Source organism: Eriocheir sinensis, chromosome 30, assembly GCF_024679095.1.
Source record: "Eriocheir sinensis breed Jianghai 21 chromosome 30, ASM2467909v1, whole genome shotgun sequence".
Lineage (NCBI taxonomy): Eukaryota > Metazoa > Arthropoda > Malacostraca > Decapoda > Varunidae > Eriocheir > Eriocheir sinensis.
Window position 1 is genome coordinate 5,497,326 of NC_066538.1, and position 17,600 is coordinate 5,514,925.

Below are 17,600 nucleotides of genomic sequence, written 5' to 3' on the forward strand. Positions count from 1 at the left end.
AATTATATACACAAACACCATAATTTAGTACCTACCTTCCATCAACCACCCCCTCTCCTAATTAACACCTTTGTGAATAAAGTTAATAACCGAAGAGTTTCAACCAATTATCTTCAACCTCCTCTAACCTCTACACAGACAACTGAATACATAAAGACCACCAATTAGCACCTGACTTAAATTTACCTGTCCAATCTCCTACCTAATACCTTTGTAAATAGATTCGAATGCTGAAGAATGTCAGGCAATTACATTTAATCTTTTTCTAACTTCTAAACAGCCACTTGTATGAATGAACACCTCTGTCAGTCACCATTTTCCACCACCTTGCTGACGCCTTTGCAAATACAGGTAATAGTCGAGTAATGTCAGGCAATTATCTTAAACCTCTTCTAACCTCTTCAGAGCTAATTTTATGCAAGACTTCCTCTAATTAGCACTTCCCTTTAATTAGCCTGTCACCTTCTTACTAACACCTTTGCAAATAGAGTTAATAGCCTATAAATGTCAGACAATTATCTTAAACCTCTTCTAACCTCCTCACAGCTAATTGTATACAAGACTTCCAATAAATAGCACTTCCCTTTAATTAACCTGTCCCCCTCTAACTAACACCTTTGCAAATAGAGTCAATGGCCGAAGAATGACAGCCAATTATATTTGTCTCTTATTTTTTCCTTCATCTCTACGCAGCCAATTATATACATGAAAACTTCCACCAATTAGCATTTCCCTCTAATTAACGTCCTCCCCCTCCTAACTAACATCTTTCCAAATAGAGTTAATAGCCGATGAATGACAGGCAATTATACTTTCACTCTTTTTACCTATACATCGCCAACTGTATATATGAAGACCACCAATTAGCATATCTCTATAATCTACCTCCCTTTTCTCCTAACTAACTCATTTGCAAATAAAGTAGAGAGGCGAAGAATGTCAGACACTTATCATTAACCACCTACAACTCCTCATGAAAGCTACAACCATTAATCACGTTCCTCTAATCAACCTCTCCCCTTTCCTAACAAACACCTTTCCAAATCGAGTTAATAGCTGAAGAATGACTAACAATCATATTTGACGTCTTAAGATCTCTTCAGACCCAATGTTCGGATTGTTTTGTTTTTTTACGCCCTTGAACTGTCTCCTTTGCTGTAAAAAGAAAAAAAAAGATTGTATAGAAGAACACCTTTACCAGTTAGCACCTTTCTTTAACCTCTCTTTTTCTTTAACTCCTTTACAAATGGTTGATAGACGAGGAACGTTATTTATTTATACTTCCCATTGCCCCTTGTCCGCTTCATAACGATAAAGTAAACCTATATACAAACAATGGCTTACATAAGGATTTCCACCAATTAGAACGCTCCTGTTTAATCCCTCTCCACGTGATTGGTTGAGGGCCGCGGAATGGCAGCCAATTACAATCATCCTTTACGGCCCGGCGCCTATCTGATTGGTTTTATTGACTGGCCAATTAAACAAAAGAAGATTCCCGCCAATTATACGCCGCGCCCTCGACCACCCTTCATCTTTAACGACCGAATTGTGACCTTCTCCTCGAGGCCAATCAAAGACTATTAGCAAAAAGACGACTAATGATAACAACTGGATTTTGAAGCCTCTTTTCACAATGGTGGTCCACTAATTCATTTTTTGCTGATTATAATATATCTTTTTTTTATTTATTATGACCTAGAATTGTGATCTCTTTACGGAAATTTATATATAGTTGTACAAAGATACTTCACTATATATATACACACAAGTGACCTTAAATCTTCTACAACAGTATCGTTTCAATTTCCTTTTATTTTTCATTCCATTTTTCAGGACGACAATAAAGCACAAACGTTCCAGTGCCTTTCTTTTCCTTACATTGTTTTCGTTCTGTCTCATTTTCTCTGCATTCAAACTTAATAATCTTCAGGCAAAATATGTTACCTATTCAGTCACTTTTGCAGGATTTACTCTCTCTCTCTCTCTCTCTCTCTCTCTCTCTCTCTCTCTCTCTCTCTCTCTCTCTCTCTCTCTCTCTCTCTCTCTGTGTAAACTTAATTAAATATTGACTGATGTCCAGCAATTAGATTATACCTGTTGAGATTCCTTGCAAATTACACCTTAATGATCAACAACATATTTTTTGACGGATATGAAAGTTAATTATGCAGAAAAAGCATCATTAAAACTGTTCACTTTCCTTTCGACGAAGCAGAGACAGACGTTTGATATAACATTTACTTTAATATATATCATTTTTACGTAGCCTTTTATTTACTTTGATTTGCTCTTTCAGCCATTTATAGCCACGAAAATTTGCATCAATGACAAATTCCCCTGCTATTCTTTATACCTGTGTGTGTGTGTGTGTGTGTGTGTGTGTGTGTGTGTGTGTGTGTGTGTTCCTTTTAATCTGCCCAATATCGAAAATCGTTTATTTATACACAAAACAAAACTGCACGTTCTGCATTCCAAATACATATATAAAAATAGTTATCAATTTACTATAAAAACTAATGAGCAAGATAAATAAAGCAAAAAACTACGGACCAGTGTGTGTAGGGGGGTGGGGTGGACTGGGGGGGAGAGGGTGTCTGTTTGCGTGTGTGTGCGTGCGTAAGTGTGTGTTATGTATGCGTGGTCTTCGCGGACAGAGCCAATTAAATGGACGCGGACATCTGAGGGCCAATGAGAGCCATCCTTTAGTGCCTTACATCAGAACGCTCGATTCCAATAGGTTGTCCAATTAGCTCAGCACCGCTCCCGCCAGCCCCGTGAATGCCCGCCTTTCTCTTCTTTTTTTTCTTCATTTCTCTTCTTCTCTTCCTTTCTCGTCTCTTATCTTCTCTTCACTTCTCTTCACTTCTCTTCTCTTCACTTCTCTTCTTCTCTTCTCTTATCTTCTTCTTTTCTCTTCTCTTCTCTTCACTTCTCTTCACTTCTCTTCACTTCTCTTCTCTTCACTTCTCTTCTTCTCTTCTTCGTTTCTCTCTTCTTATGCCCGCTTCTCTCCTTATTTGTCTTCATTTCTCTTCTTCTTCTCTTCACTTCTCTTTTCTTCTCTTCTTCTTCTCTTCTTCTCTTCTTATTCGTTTCTCTCTTTTTATGGCAGCTTCAAACCTTATTTTTCTTTATTTCTCTTTTGCTATCTCGGTTTTCGTTGGCCCACTCTTCTTATTTTTTTGTTTTTCTACTTCCTTCTTCTTTTCTCTTGCCATCCTTATTTCTCTCATTGATTCCTTATTTTCGCTTACACCCCACAGTATCTATTTATATTTTCCTGCTTGCTTCATTTCACCCATAATTCTTACATTGCATCCATGTTTGCGTTTGCCCACAAGATTCTTTTTATTTTACTTTATTACCTGCTATTCTTTTATTTTCTTCTTATACGTATTTTATTTTCCTGCCTCCTCCTTTTCGTTAACCCACAATGTTATTTTTATTTACTTGTCCACTTGCTTCTCTTTCTTTATCACTTATCCTGACTCATTTTCTTGCTTCATCTACTTAATGACTCTGCTATCTTCATCCATTTATCTTTCTAATTTCTTCTTTTTCTTCTTTTACTTATTTTATTTATTTTGTTGCATCCTCTACTTTGTTTATCCCTTTTCTGAGTTTATCTACACACACACACACACACACACACACACACACACACACACACACACACACACACACACACACCTCAGCACCCGTTGTTTACAGTCATTAAACAGACAAACAAACAGGATGGAAATGGTACTGTGTTGTTATTTACTTCGTGTTCGGTGTTGTTCTTGTGGAGTTGGCGGTGATGGAGGTGGTGGTGGTGGTGGTGGAGGGGGGGGGGGGAGAGGTAGTGGCAGATTTTGTGGTTAAAGTGTGAACCAATGTGCGTGTGTGCGTGTGTGTGTGTGTGTGTGTGTGTGTGTGTGTTTAATCATCCCCTATTGTCTCTTTAAATCTCTGGTTGACTATATATCTAATTCTCTCTCTCTCTCTCTCTCTCTCTCTCTCTCTCTCTCTCTCTCTCTCTCTCTCTCTCTCTCCACACATACATGTCAAAAACTCATAAAGGGAAATCCGTTTTCTATAGCCATTCTCCAAGAGCCATAAAAGGGGGGCCTTAGAGAGAAGGACATTTTTTACTTATTCAGCCAAGAGTCTCCCCTTCATTATTCATTGTGACGTGGCTTCCCTACTTACACGCGTGGCCTTTTAAGTGTTCTTCACCCCCGCCCCCCTTTTCCTTCTCCCCTTTCCCCTTTCCCTCTCCTCCTGGATCATTATAAAAGGTGTATGCTTTATCTTGTCATGGAGTGAGTGTGTGTAGGTGTGTGTGTGTGGGGGGGGGGGGGGGGTGAGGTGTGGGGGGGTGTTTGTTCCCGTTTTATATATAGCTTAAGTCGATTTCACTATTAAATTTGCGGTTGACTCAATTTTATCCTCCTTTGTTATGGCTGAGTGTGGGAAGAAGGAAAATGGATGAATGGAGGGAGAAAGGGACGTAGGCAGATTGGAGGGGACAATGAAAGGGAGTGGAGAAGGAGAGAAGAATAAGACAGGGAAGTAAATAAGGAAAGGAGGGACAGGGGAGGATGTAGAACGACAGAGAAAAAACAAAACTGACAAAACAAATGAGATAAATATGGTGGAACGGAAGAAAGCAAGAAAGTAGAGAATGAAGGAAGAACAGAACGGACAAAAAATGACACAAAGAAAGGAGAGACAAGAGAGGACATAAAAGAAGAGTAAAAAGAAATTACCGAAATGAGACAAAGACAGAAAAATAACATTAATTAAAACAGGTAAACAAAGAGAGAGAGAGAGAGAGAGAGAGAGAGAGAGAGAGAGAGAGAGAGAGAGAGAGAGAGAGAGAGAGAGAGAGAGAGAGCAATTCGCGAGCGGGTACTGTTTCGCGATGTTGACACGGATGTTATGTGTATGGGGGGCCCGAGGTGAGTGTGTACATATCGTTACGTACACACACACACACACACACACACACACGCATATACACACACACACCTACACACCTGCACAAAGGACAGGTGTAGAGGAAAAAAAGTGAGTGTAATTACGGACAAACACACTAGAGATTAATTAACATATCCTCCCTACCTGACGGAACGAGGGAAAAACGGGAGAAAAACGGTGAGAAAGAGAGAGAGAGAGAGAGAGAGAGATACAATACTAGAACAAAAGAAAAAGATGGAATAATGAAAAAAAGGGAAAAGAATAATGAGAAAATGAGAGAACTTCGGAGATATCACACTTGTTAACTAATTAGAAAGAGAGAGAGAGAGAGACTGAAAAGTAAACCAGACAACATTATTACGGTCATCTCTCTCTCTCTCTCTCTCTCTCTCTCTCTCTCTCTCATAAATCACGGCTGTTCCTAATTACTCTTTCCTTTAGTATCACATTTTATCATCATTATGTTTCATTAAGTTAATTAGGGTTTTTTTCATTAGCCCACCAAGATAATTTGTTACTTAATTTTCAGTGGACGCGGCAACGTATATTTTTTTTTTCGCATTCACCACAAACTCCTCCTTGATCACTTCTTCATATCTCGTGTGGATTAATGTTTTGATTCAATTCTTTGGTTATTATCCCATGTAACCTGTTGATCTGGTGAGGTAGCGATTTCAGTGTTTGTCTGTCTGTCTGTCTGTCTGTCTGTCTATCTATATATCTCTGTCTATGTCTGTTTTGTGTATTTGCTTCTTATTTTTTCTCTAGTGTCATACTGGCATAGCTTTCTTCTCTCCTCTCTTATTTCTCTTTTATATATTTTTTTCTATCTTCTATTACCTATCTCCTATTTATTTATCTATCTGTCTATTTGTTTCTGGTTCTTTTTCTAGTGTGACAGTTACGGAACTCTCCTTTTCTCTGCTTTTTCTTTTATTTTCTTTAATTTTCTCACACTTTTATTGTATTATCTCTCTCTCTCTCTCTCTCTCTCTCTCTCTCTCTCTCTCTCTCTCTCTCTCTCTCTCTCTCTCTCTCTCTCTCTCTCTCTCATTAGTTCCGTTCCTTCCCTGTTTCGTTTTCTTTTAACTCGAGTCGTTAGTTTAAAAGGGGGACTCGCATGTTTCTCTGGCCCTCCTAAGCCCTCTATTTTTCTTCCCTCCGTATCTGTTTAATCCCTTTGTTTTATCCTTTCAAAGCCCGTAATGGATGTATTTTTAAGTTCCTGTGTTGTTTATAATTCTTTTGTTCTAACTTTGTAATCTCACTTCCTCTAAGAACAACAGTAATAAGATTGTCATGTTTCTCTATTTAATTCTATCTTGCATTATGTAACCACGGAGTTGTGATATCTTGAGGCTTCTGCTTAATTCTGGCTTTGCAAAATAAACACACGTAGTCGAGAATGTGTGTATCTTTGGTGTGTATTTCTATAAGCTAGACAGGAACACACACACACACACACACACACACACACACACACACACACACACACACACACACACACACACACACAGGAAGAAGAATAGGAAATCAGACTATAAAGAAAACATATGAACGAAGATATGACAACCTGTAAGGTAATTAGAAGAACCAAAAAAGAAAAATCCCCTATATAAGCGATGCAAAAAAAAATTCCTCCCTTAAAAAGAACCTAAAAAAAAAAAACGAGAAAAAGGATGCAAAAAAAATTCCTCCCTTAAAAATAACCTAAAAAAAAAGGATTCAAGAAAACTTCCTCCCTTAAAAAGAACCTAAAAAAAAATCCCCCAAAAAAGGGATGCAAAAAAAAAATAATCCTTGAAAAAGAACCTAAAAAAAAGGATGCAAAAAAAAATTCTCCCTTAAAAAGAACCTAAAAAATTAATCCCCTCAAAAAAAGTCTCCCTAAAAACTAAAAAAAGGAAAAAAACTTCCTCTTCAAAGATAAGAAGACCTAAAAAAAACATACCAAGATGACCCGAAAAACTGGAATAGAAGAAAGCAAAACAAAAACAGACACAATACCTAATGAACATAAATTCTCGTGCCGGACAAAGCTAGGCCGTGCATCACACAGCTCGATACACCTCCACGATTTATGGCCAGGAGGAGGAGGAGGAGGAGGAGGAGGAGGAGGAGGAGGAGGAGGAGGAGGAGGAGGAGGAGGAGGAGGAGGAGGAGGACGAGCAAGGGATTGAGTAGGAGGACGAACTGGAGAAAGGGTTTAAGAGGATAAGAATGAGGAGAGAAAAAACTTGGAGGAGAAAAAGATGGAAGATGAGGTGGAGAAAGGGTTAGAAGAGGAGGAGGAGGAGGAGGAGGAGGAGGAAGAAGAAGAAAAAAGCGTTAGAGTAAGAGGTGTTAGAGAAAGGGTTTAAAGAAGAATAAGGAGGGAGGAGGAAAAGAAAGACATGGAAGAGAAGAAGGCGGAGGGTGAGGTGGAGAAAGGGTTAAAGAAGGTGCAGGAGAAGAGACAGAGGAGGAAAAAAAGAAGAGAGAGAAGGAGGAGAAGACGAGGACGAAGACGAGGTGGATGAGGACAAGAAAGAGGAAAGACATAAAGAGACGGAAAAAGAGGTTGAAGAATGAGAAGGTGGAGGATTAGGGGGAAGACGAATAGGGAGAAAAAATAAAAAGAGAAGAAAAAGAGAAGAAAGAACGATAACTGAGGAAGAGGAAGAATTGGGAGGGCTGATTGAAGAGAGGTTGGGGAAAGAATAGGAGGAGTAAGAGTAGGAGGAGGAGGAGGAGGAGGAGGAAGAGGAGGAGGAGGAGGGGGGGGTACTAAGTAATAACAGAGGGAGCGAGGTCGCCCAGTAGAATTGTGTTTCGTTCGTGTCTGGTTCGTGTTTTGGTGTTCCGCTTGTGTTGCCCACGTGTTGCGAGTTTCTTTTTTGTTTTTCTATTTTTGATCTGAGGAAACGGATTTGATTTTGGCTTCTTTTCTTTCCTTAACTGATTTTATTTTTTTCATTTTCAATCAGATTTTATCTCCGTTTTCCATTCAAATTTGTTTCCTAATTTTACAGTGTTGCCAAATAAGCTGCCTGCGTGTTGTTCTTGTTGTTGTTTTCTGTATCAAATCCCTCATCCATGTATATTCTCTCATCCTTCTCCCTTCTCTCCTCTTTTCCTCTCATCTTTCTCTTCTATCTCTTTGTCGTCAACCTTCACGCATCCTTATTCATTCTCTCTCTTAATTTCTGCTTCTCTTCCTTCTCCCTATCTACCTTCTTATCTTCCTTTATTTTATTTTTGCAACTTCAGAAAATGTCAAAGTATTAGCCATTTTTTTTAGGTTATGTCTATCGCACCAATAAGCTCTCTTGAGGGGCCTGTTGGATAGCCCCCGAACGTTAGTGGAGCATGCGAATTTTATTTATAGTGGTGCCGTGGTATATGACATCAACCAGCAAGACAATCAAACGTAAACTTTCATATTATTAATTTTTTTACAACTAAAGAAACAGCTCAAGGGCAACAAAAAAAAGGTGTAAAAAAAAGCCCGCTAATCGCTGTTCCTACGGAGACAAAAGTTATGAGCGGCCAAAAGAGAGGTCAGTTAATTATATATTCCTCAACAAATCATTATTCTCCTTTCCCCAAGCCATTCATCAGTCAATAAAAAAAGTCACTTAATTAACTCATCCAACAAATCAGTCAATTAATAAAACAATGAATCAAATCAATGAACGAAACCAACCACACCTCCCCCTTAATAGTCTCCACACCCACACGAACATAATCAACTCCCTCTAATTAACACAAAACCCTCACCTATTACCATTACACCTGGCACTCCCTCCACACCCCGCACACCTGTCCAACCACACACACACCTATCCGTCACACCTGCAGACTCATCCCCCGTAATAGGCTCGGCATGAAAAGCAATATTCATGATCCGTTCAATTATGTCCCAAAAGATGATTGACATGCTGCGGGAGGCGGTGTTGTGACGGCCGCTGTATATTTACCTGCTCATATTACCTGTGTTTACCTGGCCGATCATGCAGGTATACAGACGCACAAACGAACATACACGTACACACCAACACCCACCCACCCACCCACACCCACACACACATACACATACATACACGAACATACATACATACACACGCACTCAAGTACCCGTGTTTGCGTAATTATATTGACTCGTATCTGAAGCTCTCTATCAGAACCACACACACACACACACACACACACACACACACACACACACACACACACACACACACACACAACGCTTGCTACCGGAACGAAACTGCGACCATATAATATCGCCCTCTCTCTCTCTCTCTCTCTCTCTCTCTCTCTCTCTCTCTCTCTCTCTCTCTCTCTCTCTCTCTCTCTCTCTCTCTCTCTCTCTCTCTCTCTCTCTCTCTCTCTCTCTCTCTCTCTCTCTCTCTCTCTCTCTCTATCTATCTATCTATCACCATCGACACACACTCAACACATCAATGTAGATTCCAGTGGCCGTGAACACATGCGATGCTTCTATTGATCATCGGAAGGAAAAGGAGGAGGAGGAGGAGGAGGAGGAGGAGGAGGAGGAGAAAGAGGAAGAGGAGGAGGAGGAGGAGGAGGAGGACGAATCAATGAATAGCAAGGGACAAAAACTCTCTTGATTTATAACGAGGCTGACTGTTTTAGTGTTTTGATCAATTCTTTAAGCACTTCACTTGCTAGCGGATCATATGATACCACTAACAATACGAGGGCTAAGCTCACTCTTAAATCAATAAATAAAAGGACACTTCGATTAATTACAAGAGTTGATCTTTCGCGCTCTGACCGTTTTTGCAGGAAGGTTGTTGCACTCGCGGATGGCACGCTTTATAATACTCCAGCCAATCTCTGTACTGCCTCTCCACGCTTTTCCTTTTCTTTATTGATCGCTTTATTAATTCTGGTTTATGTTTATTTTTATGTTTTCCTTTTTCTCCGTTTTCATTCTTTATATTTATGCTTTGTTAACTTTCTTATAAGCACTGCTCCTGCAAATAGTGGATAAGGAGAGTACCTTGAACTGGTTGAGTGTAATTTTTAGATATCTGGTTTTAGCTTGCAAACTCGTATCAAATCATCTCACAGTCCTCTTTTCCTGCATAACGTGGAGATTGAGTCCTTCAGGTCGTTCTTTATGCGGACTTAGTACCCTCAGAGATATTTTCGTGACGCGTCCCTCCACTCTCGCCTAATTCAATGCTCGCCTAATGAGGGGACCAGACCTGCGCTGCGTATTTTAGGAGAAGTCTTACCGAGAAGATAACATTACTCTCTGCGTCTTAAACTCCAACTTCCCGAGCAGGAGAGGGAGGAGAGGGAAGGGGAGGAGAAGGAGGAGGAGGAGGAGGAGGAGGAGAAGGAGGAGGAGGAGGAGGAGGAAGACAGACGGAAGTTGTGTATTTAGGTAAAGTTAAGGAAAGAGAGAGAGAGAGAGAGAGAGAGAGACGGCGATTAATGTACCTTATGAATGCTTGAGACATGAATGGTGTGTGTGTGTGTGTGTGTGTGTGTGTGTGTGTGTGTGTGTGTACGAGAAGAGGAGGTAGAGGAAAGGGGAGGACCATGGAGAACGGAGAAGGTGATGAGGGAAGTGAAAGACGAGAAGAACAAGTGTTAACAGCACAAAAACTGTGCTAGATCGGCGTCGCATAACCCTCCAACACACCCCCAACAATTTATACTATGCAACTAGGGGTATAAAATGGAAAATGCTGAAAAGCAAAGATGGCGCCACTATAAACACTTGCCTGCGCCACAACGGGCTGGGGCCGACCATCAGGCCCTACTATGAAGGCCTACCGGCGCCACAGGCCAAGATGTAAAAAAAAATAATAATAAACAGCTGACTGTTTATAATGCCATGTTGTAGGGTTCATCAGGGCTAACAAATATTAGTATACAATGTCATGTCTACAATGCATGGATAAGCCAGGAAAACAACTTGAAGAGAACAACAACAAGAAGATGGACAATCTGTTGATCGGGGTCTGCGACGCCGATAAAAAGGAAAGAGGATAATGCAGTAAGATAAGAGAAAGGAAGGAAGGAAGGAAGAAAGGAAGGAAGGAAGGAAGGAAGGAAGGAAAGAAGGAAGGAAGGAGGGAAGGAAAGAAGGAAGAAAGGAAGGAAGGAAGGAAGGAAGGAAGGAGGGAAGGAAGGAAGGAGGGAAGGAAAGAAGGAAGGAAGGAAGGAAGGTAGAAAGGAAGGAAGGAAGGAAGGAAGGAAGGAGGCAAAGGAAGGAGCAAGCAAGAAGGACTGAAGAATAGAGCAAACAAGACAAAAGAGAATGTTGAAGGAGAGGAAGGAGGAAGCATAACGAGTGAAGGGATGAAAGAATAGGAAGAAGGTAGATAGGAAGAAGGAGAGAAGCAGAAATCAAAAGAGAGAATAAATATGGATGCGTGAAGGTTGACGACAAAGAGATAGAAGAGAAAGATGAGAGGAAAAGAGGAGAGAAGGGAGAAGGATGAGAGAATATACATGGATGAGGGATTTGAAAGGAAGAGAAGTGTGGAGATTAAGTGGAAGGGAGAGAGTGGAAAGAGGGGAGGAGGAGGAAGAGGAGGAGGAGGAGTAAGAAGAGAGAGGAAAAGTGTAATATGCGAGAGGGAGTGTGGGAAGATGAAAGAGGAGGAGGAAAGAGGGGAGAGAGGAGGGAAGAGAGTGGAGGAGGGAGGGAAAAAAAAGGGGGAGGTGGGGAGAGATAAAAGCGAAGGAAAATGTTAAACTAATCATGACAAATGGTGTGTGTGTGTGTGTGTGTGTGTGTGTGTGTGTGTGTGTGTGTGTGTGTGTGTGTGTGTGTGTGTGTGTGTGTGTGTGTGTGTGTGTGTGTGTTTAGGGTGATCAAAGAAATGAATAAAAGATTAAAATAAGAATGATTGAACCTAAAACCTATAACACACACACACACACACACACACAAACACAGACAGACATTACACTGGACACCAATTTCACCACCATAATCACCACCACCATCACAACCACCATCACCACCAACTTTCCCAAACTAACCTAAGGAGATGAAAGAGGAGCAGGAAAATGAGCAGAAGAAGGAAAATGATGAAAGGAAGAGGAGGTGAAGTAGGAGAACGAAGAAGAAAGAGAAGGAGGAGGAGGAGGATGAAAAGGAGGCGGAGAAGGAAGACTAACCTAACGTACCCTAACCTAGTCTAACCTAACCTAACCTAACCTAACCTAACCAAACCTATCCTAACCAAACCTATCCTAACCTATCCTAACGTAACCAAACCTATCCTAACCTATCCTAACCTAACTTAACCTAACCTAACCAAATCTATCCTAATCTATCCTAACATAGTCTAACCTAACCAAACCTAACCTAACCAAGCCTATCCTAACCTATCCTAACCTAACCAAATCTAACCTAACCTAACCTAACCAAACCTATCCTAACCTATCCAAACCTATCCTAATCTAGTCTAACCTAACCTAACCAAACCTATCCTAACCTATCCTAACCTAACCTAACCTAACCTAACCTAACTTAACCAAACCTATCCACCGCCACATTTCCACAGCTACTTCAAAATGCCTCTTTCTCGAATTTCCTGCAAATGTACATAGAGGGAGGAGAGAGGAGACAAAAAAAGGCCCTCGCCCCCTTCATCGTTACGAGCAGTTAAGTGAAGTTTTTTGGCCCCTTTAAATTTAGGAGCGGCGAACGGCGTCGTAGTGATATTTCAAGCCTTCATTTTTGTACACTTAACAGCGACACCTAGGCCGTAACTTATGAGAGAGAGAGAGAGAGAGAGAGAGAGAGAGTATGTGTATGTATGTGTATGTGTATGTATGTATTGCCTGACCTAGTTGGTAGTTAATTTCTCTGGTTTCTCTGAAGATGAGGAGGAGAAGGAGAAGGAGGAGGAGGAGGAGGAGGAGGAAGAGGAGGAGACGGGGGAGGAGGAAACGGAAGAGAAGGGGAGGAGGAAGAGGAGGAGCAGAAAAAACAAAAGGAGGAGAAATAGGAAGAAGAAGAGGAGAAGAAAGAGGAGGAGATGAGAAGGTGGAAAAGGAGATGAAAGAGGAGCGGGAAAATGAGCAGGAGAATAAAAAGGATAAAAGGAAGAGGAGATGAAGTAGGAGGGCGAAGAAGAAGGTGAAGGAGGAGGAGGAGGAGGAATAAAATGAGGATGAGGAGGAGGAGGAGGAGGAGGAATAAAATGAGGAGGAGGAGGAAGGGGAATAAAATAAGGAGGAGAAGGAGGAGGAGGAAGAGGAGGAGGAGGAGGAAGAGGAGGAGGAAAAGGAGTACCCCAGACTAACAGTACCCTTGGCGTTCCCCCAGGCGAGGCGGCGGTGGTGGTGGCCCCTGTGGGAGGCAGCGCCATGCTCCCCTGTGACCTGACCCAGCCCGGGGACTCCCCCATCCTCGTGCTGGTCTACAACGGCGCCACAGGAAGACCCGTGTACAGGTGAGGAGCAGTCATCACCACTCAGTCATCACCAGTTAGTCATCAATCATCACCAGTTATCGGTAGTCATCACCAATCATTATTAGTTATCATTAGGCATTACAGGTCATCTCCAGTCATCTCCAGTCATCACCAGTCATCTCCAGTCATCATCAGTCATCTCCAGTCATCATCAGTCATCTCCAGTCATCATCAGTCATCGCCAGTCATCATCAGACATCTCCAGTCATCATCAGTCATCTCCAGTCATCGCCAGTCATCATCAGACATCTCCAGTCATTCCGAGTCATCTCCAGTCATCACCAGTCAGCACTATCACACGCATCATCATCATCATCATCCTTCTTTTAATCTTTCTTCTCTTCATATGTGTGTCAATTGTGCCGCTTTTTCAATACACAATTAGTCTCCCTATTGACCATCAGGAGAAGATAGGTTACAATTCCAAAATAAAGGAGAAAAACAAAAAATATATACAGCAGACAAAACTGTTCTCTATAATATATGAGTTCAGTTTTTTTGTGTTTTTAGGAATTGCAATCCCTTCCTCGCGTCCCTGTGTATTCTTGCATAGTCCATGTCATTATCATACCCCTGTGCAGGTTATGTTCCCTCCTCTCTTACCTACTAATTAAACAGGACAGGTAATCGCCTCTCCAGCTCCCCTCTGTCATCGCCAAGTATCTCAGCTCATCGCCACTCCCTGCTCGCCCCTTGCCTTACTACACACAGCCACCCTTCTCGTATCACCAGAGTCGCAGTGTTATTTTGTGTGACGTATATTTTGTAACTTTTTTGTCTAGATGAACTTTCACTTATATTTTTTTTACATACGTTTTGAGCATCTACGTTGACACCACATTTTCGTTATTCGGGACTTCATATCATCATTGTAAATAGAAAAAGTAAGGTTATAGAATATTTGGAAAGTTTAGACTATTTTTTTGTCAATTTTTAATACCAGAAGAGGGCGCCACGTGTTACTCTCTCTACCTCTTAATTAGCACACCTTTTTTCACGTGTACCTGCCCTTATCTCCATTACCTCCCATCATATTCAGCATCACTTTCTTCCACATTTCTCCCCTTTTTTGTCTCTCTTTAACCCATTACTCTCTGTACCCCTTAATTAGCACACCCTTATTCACGTGTACCTGTCCCTACCTCCATTACCTCCCATCATATTCAGCATAACTTTTTTTCCACATTTCTTCTCTTTCTTTTCTTGCTATAACCCATCACTCTCTCTACCTCTTAATTAGCACACCTTTATTCACGTGTACCTGTCCCTACCTCCATTACCAACAATTATATTCACCATCACTTTCTTCCACATTTCTCCCCTTTTTGTCTGTCTTTAACCCATTACTCTCTGTACCCCTTAATTAGCACACCTTTATTCACGCGTACCTGCCGTTATCTCCATTACCTCCCATTATATTCATCATCACTTTCTTCCACATTTCTCTTCTTTCTTTTCTTGCATTAACCCATCACTCTCTCTACCCCTTAATTAGCACACCTTTACTCACGTGTACCTGTCCCTACCTCCATTACCTCCCATTATATTCAGCATCACTATATTCCACATTTCTTCTTTCTTCCATTACTCTCTCATTAATCCATTCCTCTCTCTACCCAATAAAACACCTTTATCCACGCGTACCTGATTTTAGTCCCATTACAGCTCATCATATCCACTTTTTCCATGTCTCCTCCCTTCCATTACAAATTCTCTAACTCATTCTTCTCTCTACCCCTTAACACACCTTGATCCGCGTGCAGTACCTGTCCACAGCTTCATTACCTCCAGTCATATTCACCAGCATCACTTTTACAACTTTCCTTCACTCGTATTACAATCTTTGAGCACCTATTTCTCTTTCTACCACTTAAACACATCTTGGTTAACGTGTACCTGTTCATAGTTCCCTCACCTCCAATTATATTCACCAGCATCACTTTTCTGACACGTTTCCTCGCTCACCCATTATGTTAACCAATTTTGATGTTATTTTTAAACACATCTTCATTTACGTATACCTGTTCATAGTCCCCTTACCGTCCATTATATTCACCAGCATCATTTTTTTCCGCGCATTTATTCTCTTCCTATTTTGCTTTCCTTAACACATTGCTCTCACTACCCATTAAAACACCAGGATCACTTTTTTTCCAACATTTATTCACTTCCCAATTTACTTTCCTTAACACATTGCTCTCACTACCCCTTAATTAAAACACATCTTCATCTTCATCCTTTTATACAACTCCCTACGTTATCTCCCCTTATATTTACCTCCATCACTTTTTTCCACATTTCTTCTCTCTTCCATTCCCCTCCTCCTTCACCCATGCTCTCTACATCTCCATATATTCATCCTTTTATGCACCCCTCCTCCTTTATCCCATCTCCTCCATCACCTCCCTCTCCTCTCCTGTTTTTCCTCTCTCCACCAGCATCACTTTTTTCCTACATTTCTTCTCCTTTCCCTCACTCTCTCTCGCCCACTCCTCTCTCCTTCATGACTCTCCCCTCCTTCCCTCCACTTACATCCCTCTCTATCTCCTCCCCTGCTGCGTCCATATTACTCTATCTCGCTCTTCCCCTTACTCTCTCCTTCCCCTCTCCTTCCCCTCGTTCATTTCCCTCTCTCGCCAGGTGACACAAACAGGTGGTCTATTAAATGAAGGTGTTCGAGCAGTAATTTCCCTTACCTGGTTTTCTTATTTAACAGTAGTAGTAGTAGTAGTAGTAGTAGTAGTAGTAGTAGTAGTAAAGGTGGTAGTAGTAGTAGTAGTAGTAGTAGTAGTAGTAGTAATAGTAGTAGTAGTAGTAGTAGTAGTAGTAGTAGTAGTAGTAATGATAGTAATAATAGCAACAATAATACTACCAAAAACTGTAATAACAAGAGCAAAATGAGGGGAGTGTATCAGATCTTCCCTCCTACGCCATTTCCTCCCTTCCTCCGTCCTCTCTCTCCCTCTATCTCTCTCCCTTCCCCTATTATTATACAAGGTACTACAAGCCCCTCCAGCTCACCCTTACCTGGCTGTACCCTTCCTTACCTGTGCGGGGAAGCCACAGGTGTTTGCTGATTGATTCTTGGAAGATAATTTTGTTGTGTGAGGGGAAGAGGAGCCGAGGTGAGCTTAGTTATTGGGAAAACCTTTATATAGGAGTCTATGTGGGTGTGTAAGGCGTGAGGGTGGTTGGGAGGGGAGTGATGGTGGTGGTGGTGGTGGTGGTGGTATGTGTGGTCGGGTTGTGTGGGAGAGAAGTTGAGGAGGAGGTGTATTGATGTGTTGTTGTATGTTATATAATTCCATGACAAAAAAGAGAAAGATAAAATGGGTCACATATTTACAACTATTTCAAGGGGAAGAGTTTGTGTAAGATATGCTGTTGTTGTTGTTGATGTTGTTATTGTTGTTGTTGTGTGTCATAAAATTTTGCGACAAAAATCGAGAGAGAAAAATTGTCACTCATTCACAACATTTCCGACGGGGAAGAGATTGTGTAGGTTGTGTGTTTTCGTCGTTGTTGTTTGTTTAGTGTGTGTGTTATGTAATTCAGCAACACAACACCAAAAGAAACAAAAAACACAAGGCCTCACATTCACAACATTTCCGACGTGGATGAAATTGTGTAGGTTGTGTATTTTTGTCGTTGTTGTTTGTTGAGTGTGTGTTTTGTAATTCCGCAACACAAAACGAAAAGAAACAAAAATTAGAAAGCCACACATTCACAACATTTCCTGGAGAGACTTTCGCAAATTCGCGTCTACACACACAAAAAAAATCCTTACCAATGTCACCTTAATTTCACGGCGCCTCACACCTGGGACAAAGAGCACAGGTAACCCCGCGCGTGTCAATCACCTGTTGCCCCTACCTGAGCACGGCGTCCCCTCCTAACGACCCGTAATCACCAGGTAAGACGCGCGAGACTGCATTAAGCGGAACACCTCGGGAGAAAGTTTTGCTCATTGCATTGTTCATGATTGTTCGATATTGCTTTCACTTTCCTTTACTTTCGCTTATTTTCTTTCCAATTTTTTTTTTTTTATCAGTGTCTATGCTGAGTTTCGTTGTCTCTTAATGATTGTTTTCATTTTTTTTTCACTTCCGTTTATTTATGTTTCTCTTTCTTTATTGTTGTTGCTGTTATCTTGCTCTCCTCTCAATATTTGTTCATTTCTGT

General features: G+C 41.2%; 1 protein-coding gene across 1 annotated transcript in view; it reads left to right on the forward strand.

Annotated features, from left to right (window-relative positions):
- The window catches only part of LOC127005742 (neural cell adhesion molecule 2-like), a 178,878-nt gene that overhangs the window by 40,420 nt on the left and 120,858 nt on the right, over nucleotides 1–17,600 (forward strand). The window contains exon 2 of the mRNA XM_050874854.1: nucleotides 13,271–13,397. Coding sequence (XP_050730811.1) covers nucleotides 13,271–13,397 — 127 coding nt within the window. The remainder of the gene's footprint in view (nucleotides 1–13,270; nucleotides 13,398–17,600) is intronic.